Here is a 10,204-nt window from a genome sequence, read left to right on the forward strand (position 1 = left end):
TATTTTTTGTGAAATTGAAAAATTATCACAAATCTTTAATTTTATTAAATCAATGTATGAATCTAATAAAATTTTACAGGGCGCGCACCATATCAGTAACAATTATTAAATTGACACAAAAACTCTGTCATACATGATGTGATCTACTTTGTTGTCATCTAGAATTCCAATCTTAAAATATCAAAGTACATAAGTACAAAAACCTTACCAATTTGTAAAGAGTTGAAAAAAAATTAAAAAAAAATTAGATTCTACTTACTTACTGACTTATTATAAGTACTTTTTTAAAAAAAAAAAAAAAAACTCTACTTTAACTAATTTTAGTTTAAAAATTAGAATAGAAATATATTAGTTAATTTAAAGGATAGAAATTAAAAAAAAAAAAAAAAAAAAAAAAAAAAAAAAAAAAACTCTATGTAAGGCTTGCCATTGGTTCAAACAATCCCAAGTAAACGAGCTTTAACATATAGCAAGAAAAAGGGGGGGAAAAAAATTATACATGAGTGTTAAGAGTATTGAGAAATTATATATTTGTTCTTAATCGTTACAAATATATACCACCAGAATACATTTAATTAGAAAACGTTTACATTGTCTTTTTTAGTCGATAATTAATTTTAATTATAAATGAACCAAATATTCGTGAAATGAAAAAAGAAAACGAAAGGAAATACAAAGCAACAAAAAATTTGTCAAAAAAAAAAAAGATCAATCATAATTAGAACTATAGGCTCCGCCAATATAAAGAATTAGATGTCGTGTTTATAATTGATCTCGTTTTTATTTTTCACGTTTTTCGAGAAAAAATGAAAACGTTTTTAAAACGACTTTTGACGTAATAAAGACAAAAAACAGAAATGAAAACGATTTTTTGGTTTAGTGTAAAATGAGAGAGAAATGAAAAACAACTTTTAGTCGTTTTTCATTTTTTATTTTCGTTTTCTCTTCTCTCGAGCAGAGAGAGAGAGACATTAATGAGTTTTTTATACTGAAAACAATCTCTTAATAAAACTATCAAACGCATTTTTAAAAATAAATTCTGTCTGAGATAAAAAAACGTTTATATTTTTATTTTCATATAAAAAATAAAATTATTTTAAAACGAGTTTTAAACGCGCCGAGAGTTTTGACTCAAAATATTAACCTAGAGAGGGTAAACCTCCGGCAAATTACCACGCTTCATGACCGGCTAAGAGCCAAAGGAAAATACATTGCCCTAGTTACCTTGCAGTTGATAGTGTCTCTTATCCATACATCTGTCAAAGTCAAGTACTAGACTACAAGACACTCTTTTACCTTTAAATTTAGATTCCATGATAAATAAAAAAATAAAAAAAAAATCTGGATTTATAAAACTATTTCTGGATTTATATCAATCAATGCGTGACCGAAGATTTCATCCGTGTATTACGTGGTATTGAACTAATTTATGATGTTATGAAGAAGTCCGCCCATTTTGCACAGCACACGACACACACAAAATTGTATTCGACATTTGAGTACAGAATTTATAAAAAATATTGCACCATATTTTGCTCTATCTTTTATACGCACGTGTTGTTATTGACTGAAATATAGCCTGCTACATCCGCTTGAAACTGGAGTACATTTCCAAACAAAAATGGTACCTGGCCACATATATCTCTTTCCCGTTGTAAATTTATTCGGAAAACGTTAATCACTCCAAATCTCGAATCTTGCTATAGTACTATAGTTGATGTCAGTACTATTTACTAGTTGGATTTAATTTTGACCTACTAAAAGATCCATTATATATGCACAAGCAAATACAAGTAAATATGCATATACTAAAGACATTTCACGATTTGAATTTTCAATTTCAATTTTATTATAACTATAATTTTTTATAAAAAATTACATTTAAATTTTTTACTATAGTTAAAAGCTCTTATATGAAGTCACATAATCAACTCGAATTGAAAACTCAAATCGACGAACTGAACAAGACATGGCCCGTTTAGTTCGTCGATTTGAGTTTTTAATTTGAATTGATATGTGATTTTATGTGAAAACTTTTTACTGTAGTAAAAAAGTTAAATGTGACTGTTTCTAAGAATTTTTTATTATAATAAAACTTGAATCGGTAAAATGATCGAGACTAATCAATCACACCGTGGCTAATTCGTAATATATACCTTGGAAAGTATACTTTAAATTCCCCAAGGAATGATTTGGTGATGATACTATTTACTAATCCCCACAATCCATTTTAAGATCTAAGCGAGACAAACAAGCAAAAACAGCCAAACTAGGCTCAACCCCACCCTCCATTTGTTCTTTTTCCCTTTCTCCTTCCCCGATTTGCTCCAAACCCCAATACAACCACACCCACCACCGCACCACTTTTTCACAACCCTCACCTTATGCTGCTCACTCAATCCTCAAACCAAATCTCACTCCCAACTCCACACATTTTCATTTTCCCTTCACTTTCTCTCCTCTCTCACTCCCAATGACCCCAATTCAAACACCATTGCTAATCTTCTTCCTCATTTCCCTCCCCGCCTTTCCGGGTCTACCCGACCCGGACGCCGTCTCGATCCAGCCACTCCTCCCGAGCCCATCACCGCCGGCCACAATCCCGGCCTTCCCGGAGCAGTCCGACGTCGCCGGCTGCCAGCTGGACCTGCCCGAGCAGTTCTTCCACGGCGTCAAGTCGGCCTGCGGCGCGGAGCTCCGGCGAGGCCGGTGCTGCCCCGTGCTCGCCTCTTGGCTCTACGCCGCCTACTCGGCCACGGCGCTGGGCCGGGCCGGGAGAGTCGCCGGCCCAACTCCGGCGTCGGCCCACAACACGACTGCGTACGACATGCCGCTGCTGCCGGACGACTCGGAGACGTGCGTGGCCGACGTGGACAAGGCGCTGAGGGGAAGAGGGATAGAGCTGAAAAGGCCGAACGAGACGTGCGACGTCGTTTACTGCTACTGCGGGATTAGATTGCATCCTCTTAGCTGCCCAGAGGCCTTTTCAGTTAGCCAAGAAGGGAAAGTTGTTAGGGACAAGAGAGTGAGAAGATTGGAAAGAGATTGTTTGAGTAAACCTGGGAATGTGAATGGATTTCCAGGTCTTGGTGGGTGTTCCAAGTGCTTGAACTCTCTTCATCAGGTAATTTCTTTTTTTTTTCTTTTTTTCTTTTTTCTTGTGTGTGTGTGTTTATTTTTGGTTATAGAGTTTGTTTTATTTTGGTTGGTCTGGTTTAATGGTTAGGGATTTCTGATGTTATGTTCTTCCATGTTTAGCGATTTGGGAAAGTTTGTTCTTGTTTGGATTAATGCATTAACGCTCCATAAAGCGAGTGTGTTATAAACAAAGATTTCTTCCAAGGGTGGTTATGGTCTGATTTGCCTTTTGGCTAGTCAAAATTAAAGAATAATATGACAAGTTTTCATTCACGCGCCAAAAAGCGGGTGGGATTAGCATTGCCCTTTTTTCTTTTTTTCAAATCAGTGTCGTTTTCCTTGCCCATATGCCATTTTCATAGTGGCTGTAAAGATTTGTGTTTGTTGAATTTCACAGTTGCCATATATTCTTGTCTTTGAATTGAATGGTTTTATTCTTTCTTCCCAGTCCAAAGTGACTGGACGCAAACTGTGTGCAAGTTCGTGAAAGAGAGACTTATTTATTTGTTTTTAATTATCCATTTATTTTTTAATGTTCCGGGCTTAAGCTTTTATAGGGGAAAAATAATTTTTATGTGCTTAATATTTACCAAATTATAAGAAACTTCATTTCACTTTAATTAGTTGTCTCTAGTCTCTAAACAATTGTTACATTGTTCAATTTGTTGTGAATGTTTAACTGACTTTACGGTGACTTAAGACTTGAAAGTGGGTATCAGGCAGATTTTGATTTGATGCTCCAACCGTTAACTAATAAGCTCATTAAACCAATATGCACCAAACTTGTGCTTGTGCAATAAGTTGCAGTTGTGACCTTTCTTTTGGCTTTTCTTATTTATTTATGCAGCTCAACAACAACAAGAAAGCTTTGAATACAAGCAAATCAGACGACAGGACCACAAAAATGCACAACAAGGACTGTGAGCTGATGGGCCTAACATGGCTACTTGCGAAGAATCGGACGGCTTACATGCACACCGTGTCGGCAGTCATAAGGGCAATCATGTTGAACACGGATGGCTCAGATCATCCCCGCTCCTGCGCTCTCTCCAGCGACGGAATGCCTCTGGCCGTTGATTCTGCAGAAATATCCGATCAGTCCGCGTCCTCCGTCCTTGGACCAGCGCATGTATCTCTTTGCATAGTGTTGATTTCTTTGTTGTATATGCACTTCTTTGCATGGTCATTCCAGAACTAGAGAAATCAAAAATGGCATTGTGTAGATGATTTTTTTTTTCTTCTCTTTTTGTACTCTTGTGCTTTTTCTTTGTGTTATGACATGTTCATTTCCTCTTTTCCTTTGATGTTTCAAGATTTGTTGTTCTCTAAGCTGAGAGTGTAGTTTTTTTTATTCAAGTTAGAAGAAAAATATAAACACAAAGCACACTCAGATTATCATATTTTCATGTGGGCCTAGGCCAGCCTGTGCAAGAGTGGCCAATGCTTTGCCTTAGAGAGACAAGCTTTTAGAATATGGTGTCTTGTTTTAGTGGCATTATTTTTGTGACAGTTGTGCGCTTCACGGGAAATTTATGAAATGCCAATATCCCCACAAGAAGTCACCTTTACTTTGTATGGTCTGTAATTTGGAAATGCCAATAAGTTTGCAAGTTCGCTGATTCGAATTTTTAATTTGCGTTGAGATATGATTTTATGTGAAAATTTTTTACGATAGTAAAAAAGTTAGATGTGACTGTTTTTTAGAGCTTTTTATTATAGTAAAACTTAAATTTTAAACTTGATTCAATAAAATTGAATGGAGCCTAATATACTTTGGGACAATGTTACGGCTGTGTGAAAATTTAATTTTGGTTCTGGGTTATATATTTTGTTGAGGCCCCATATGCTATGAGACTGGATTTTTCTCGTGTTCTTACTGCTATTTATGGTTTTTTAATTTTTTTTTTCTTGAACTTGAAGATTGAGGGTGAAGAGAATTCAACTCATCTCCTGATAGAATTAGGTGTGAAATTACCGCTAAGTTTCGTAAGCAACCACCACTCCTATTTGTAGTTAGCTGTTAAGATTGTGAGATAATAGTAAATGGACATTTAGTCCTTCATTGTGTCCTCTAATTCAGATAAAAATTTAAACATATTGGAAATCTTGTTAGGCGTGAAATAAGAAGTAAACTAAAGTCGGACGAATTTTGGCCGCTCTTGTAGTTTTTTGGTTAATTGTCTGCATACTATTTGTTTGGTTAATTGTCTGCATACTATGGTTACCAATCTATTAAGTTAGTTATTGACAGAAAATGTGACATGATATAGAAAAATTAAAAAAAAAAAAAAAAAAAAAAAAAAAAAAAAAACTCCTTTATGTCAAGATTTTTAAAAGAAATAATATGTATTGTAGAAATAATGAGAGTCATTGAGCAATTTTATAAGCAATTAAACTATTAGCTCCTTTTCGTATAGTCACATGAAAGTGAAGTGCAGTTACACAGTAAGAGTTGTTTTTTCTACATCTAAGTTTCTCCTTAATTTGCTTGACCTAAACAATTTTGGAGATTCATCAGCGGCGGCTAACAACATTAGCAAAAGAATTTAATAAAAGGGGAAAATTTGTGAGAATTATTGAGGTTCAGGAAAAAAAATTAAAATTAAAGTTTCAAGAGACATTATGTGACAAGATCTATAGTTTGGGAGGGGAATGTGAAATTTTTTTCCCAATTTTCTTGTGGTTATACACACATATGGATGAGTTTTAAATGGTTACTTCTCCATCAATGGTCACTACTAAGTACAGAAATATGATGACATGGCGTAATAAAAATCTAATCTCATTACTTGTCATAATTGTTTTTAGTCAACTATTTAATTTATTACAACTGTCAAATCAATATCTTACAGTTAAAATGATAATAGCTATTGATATATAAATATTAAAGTAATCATTAAAACCACACATATACTGTGACCTTATTTTTTTAATCTGTGTTCTAGCAATTTGGATTTGTAATATTCAATTTAGTAAATTGAACCTTTTTTTTTTTATAAGAGAACTTTAAGGACACGTTTGGTAACGAGATTCATACCATAATTTGAATTATGATTCATAATTCACTATAATATTTTCTCTCATAAAAAATATACATAAATCAAAATAATTTTAATCAATGAACCAAATATCTTCTCAATTTAAAAATACACCTGCAACTCTACATACGATCAGTCACAATTTTAGCAATCTGTCACGGTTGTTGTCCAATAGCCAGCGTACGCCAATTAATGCGTGAGATGTTCTCATGCTTTGTGTACAAAATACACCCGTAACTTCTCATTGATTGATAAATTGGACCCTAAATTTTTAATTTTTGCATTTGGGATCCCAATTATCATTTATTAATTGAAATTGGGGTGTTCTTGCTTCAGTCAGTCAGTTTGGTTTTTGTGTTTTTTTTTTTCTTTTTATAATTTGGTTTTTGTCATCTTGTGTTTATTGGGCGACCAAAGCATTGCAATTATTCAAACCCGTAACTGGATCGACGGGGAAAAAATAACCAATCAAAACCGAGTGATAACGATTGGTTCATTAAAACTAGTTAGTACAAGGAGAATGGAAAAATTAAACCGGGTGCGTTTAGAACTCGTTTTAAAATAATTTTATTTTTTATATGAAAATAAAAATGAAAACGTTTTTAATTTTAAACATAAATTATTTTTAAAAATGCGTTTGTTAATTTTATCAAAAGATTATTTTTAGTATAAAAAAACCATTAATGTCTCTATTTCTTTCTCGCTGCTCGAGAGAGGAGAAAACAAAAATAAAAAATGAAAAACGACTAAAAGTCATTTTTCATTTCTCTATTATTTTACACTAAATCAAAAAATCGTTTTCATTTCCGTTTTTTATCTTTATTGCGCCAAACGTCATTTTATAAACGTTTTCATTTTTTTTTTTCGAAAAACGTAAAAAAAAAAAAGAGATTAATTTCAAACACGACCTAAGACTCCGTTTATTTTACCGATTCAAGTTTTGTTATAGTAAAAAGCTCTCAGAAACAGTCACATCTAACATTTTTGCTACCGTAAAAAGTTCTCACTTAAAGTCACATCTCAACTCAAATTAAAAATTCGAATCAACGAACTAAATGGGCCTTAATATTTCATCAACGGCCAACAATCAAACAACAAATTATCCGTATTTCCTCCATTTGCAGCAAAATCCATACCCATACACGGACTACTAGAAACGATGATGGAGTCCCACAAATCTTCTTTCTTCTCCAAATGAAATGATGTGGGAGGGCGGAGGAGCTGAGTGGTGGCCGGCAGTGGGAAAGAGATAATAACTTTATTCTTTAAATAACAATGGTACAAGTTTTTCATTAATTAGAATATAACATATATAGAGATTAATTAGAATATAACATATATAGAGTTGAATTTGAATCTAATCTAATATCTGAATAATATAAACTAAAAGCTTCTCTCCTAATAACTAATAATATAACATATTCAAATTTTAAAATAAAAGATAATTATTAATCCAATCTCTAAATACTATGGATAAACTAAATTAAATAATTACAAGATAAATACAAACTATTTAAATTTTAAAAAAACAATTATCCTCATCATGCCCTTTTAAAGTGGAGCTCCGCTAAGATAATATAATCTTAGACCACAATAGAAAAAACCAGTATGGGTGATGGGGTGTGTGGTTGAAAATCGTTAAGGAGAGCGTATGAGCGCACTAACGGCAAGGGCATAATAGGATACATGGGCATTCAAATGGCAATCCGTCGGTAGAGAGGAGAAGAGGGCACAAGAAGAGAGAAGACGGTGCATGAGCGCAAAAGCATGGACACAGGCGCAGAGGAATGTTAAGAGGAGACGTTTGGTTCATAAATTAGAAACATGTGATTATAACTATTTTTTATTTATGTGTATTTTTTGTGAGAGAAAACACTGTAGTGAACCATGAATCATGATTCAAATCATTGTTTAAATCCTCCAACCAAACGTCCAGACACCCTAAAATATGAAACCGAGAGCAATAAAAACATGAAAAACATAAATGAAGCAAAATCGACACACAAAATTTATAGAAGTTCGCCTCAATGTGAGACTGTGTCTCTTTCAGCAGCTACAACATTTTCACTATGATCAAGAAGAAGTTATCAGAGAAAATCGCACAACTCTCAACTCACAGCAAGAGAAAAATTGCAAAATTAGGGCAATCAAATTTTACAAGTGTGAAAACTCCAAACTACCCTTAATAAAATTTTGGTCCAGAGAGAGCCGCCCATGCTCCCCCGAGAGGGGGACTTTGTTGGGAATGGTGTCTAACATCATGAGATGTGAATATTTTGGATTTTATTATTTAATTAATAAAATATAAATTTCATTATTTATGTGCATGTATTGTTATATATTTTATAAATATCATTGAAAATTTTGCGATTATTTATGTGACATTAAATATGGTATATAATTGTTATATGCTAGAGGATAATATTTAAGGATAATAATCAAAATTTATCCGTAATGAATTTAATTAAAGTTCCGAATCTTTAATTAAAATATTATTAATACATATCATTCCTATTAAGAATGGAACAAGCTTATCTGCATCGTTGATATAGAGAGATATCTAATGAGTGTATTTTACATAATGAGATTATGTAGGACTAGGACACATACACAATATGAATTTCTAATAATTTTCGTTAAGTGTAGAAATTGTAATTGAGTCTACTAATGGTCATATACAGAATGATCTTAATCTTGAGTTATTAGTAAACTCCTATTTATAGATTTGTGTCTTTTGATTTACTCGGTATGGATTTTGAGATTCTAAATCTTATTCCTTGTATCTTGGAGATATGAAGAAATAAGTAGCCGGAAATGCTAATATTACGAGATGGAATCCATTCCTTTTTGAGAAAGAAGCAGATAAATAATTTCCTTAAGGATTGATTCAGTACTTGGATTAGTAGGAGCTCCAATTCCTAAATGTGCTTTATGAATCACTATCCATTAGAGAATCAATGATACTCAAGGATAAAGATATAATTAGAGAGGTTAGCGGATTTCACCTAGCTCTAATTATGAATTATTTATAGAGTATTGATCTATATGTAGTGATCATATCCAATGGACATTTCAAGTTCTTAGAAGTAAATTATGTCTATAATTTCGAGAGTGCAATTTCAAGTTTTTAGTGGAGTAACTTTTAGAATTAATAGAATTAATTAATTAAAGAGTTTAATTAATTATTAATTTTATTGGAGCTCAGAATTATAGGTTATGAGTCCCCGCGTCATCTTGTAATATTTACAAGACAATATGAATTATTGAGATTTAATATCACTCGAATTAAATAATGTGATTATTTAATTAAATTAATTTTGAAACACAGGATGCCACATTGCTGGTTCCCGAATCGAATTCTGGTGCGGAAGCGTGGTGGGGAAAACAACCGATCGTGTATAATAAAAATTTTCATAAAACTTTTGAGATACTCTATAGATTATATTAATTTACGCACGAATAAATTAATCACATTAATTTACATGATTCAAGGATCAACCGAAAAATACCTGGAAGCCGACTCGGATGATAACTTGAATTTCTTTGACCACGAACAGTCCTTGCTCCAAGCTTTGTGTTTAGAATACCAAAGTCTTCCACGTCAATTCCTTAATTCCACGTAGACGTGTGTGTGGGCACACGTGAGACAAAATAGGTTTATGAAACACTCAAATTTTCACAAACACCAACGCATGCACGATGTGAAATTTTTGGAGAAAAATTTTGCTCTCTATTTTTCACTCTATGAGAAATTCGGCCACACTCCAATTAGGGCTAAAAAATATGTTTCAAAAATTGTCTCTACAATTTTCTATCTTTCTCATATTTAAAGAGAAGAAGTCAAATTTCAAAATAGAATCAAATCCTTATCTCCAACACACTCTAGGGTTTTATCCATGTGTGTGGCGCCTATCTCAGATAGGGAAGGAAGAGATTTTATCCTTTATCTAGTAGTCCAATTTTAATTCAGATTCAAATTCGAATTTAAGTCAAACTTAAATTAATTTGAATTCTAAATTGAACAACTT

General features: G+C 32.9%; 1 protein-coding gene across 1 annotated transcript; it reads left to right on the forward strand.

Moving 5' to 3' along the window:
• Positions 1-2,200: 2,200 nt before the first annotated feature.
• On the forward strand, positions 2,201-4,379 carry LOC21400395 (uncharacterized GPI-anchored protein At4g28100). Its single transcript, XM_010099280.2, has 2 exons — positions 2,201-3,124; positions 3,986-4,379. Exons 1-2 carry the CDS (start codon positions 2,474-2,476, stop codon positions 4,334-4,336), a joined length of 1,002 nt encoding a protein of 333 aa, XP_010097582.1. The 5' UTR covers positions 2,201-2,473; the 3' UTR covers positions 4,337-4,379.
• Positions 4,380-10,204: the final 5,825 nt, after the last annotated feature.

The sequence above is a fragment of the Morus notabilis genome, unplaced genomic scaffold (assembly GCF_000414095.1).
Source record: "Morus notabilis unplaced genomic scaffold, ASM41409v2 Scaffold884, whole genome shotgun sequence".
Classification (NCBI taxonomy): Eukaryota; Viridiplantae; Streptophyta; class Magnoliopsida; order Rosales; family Moraceae; genus Morus; species Morus notabilis.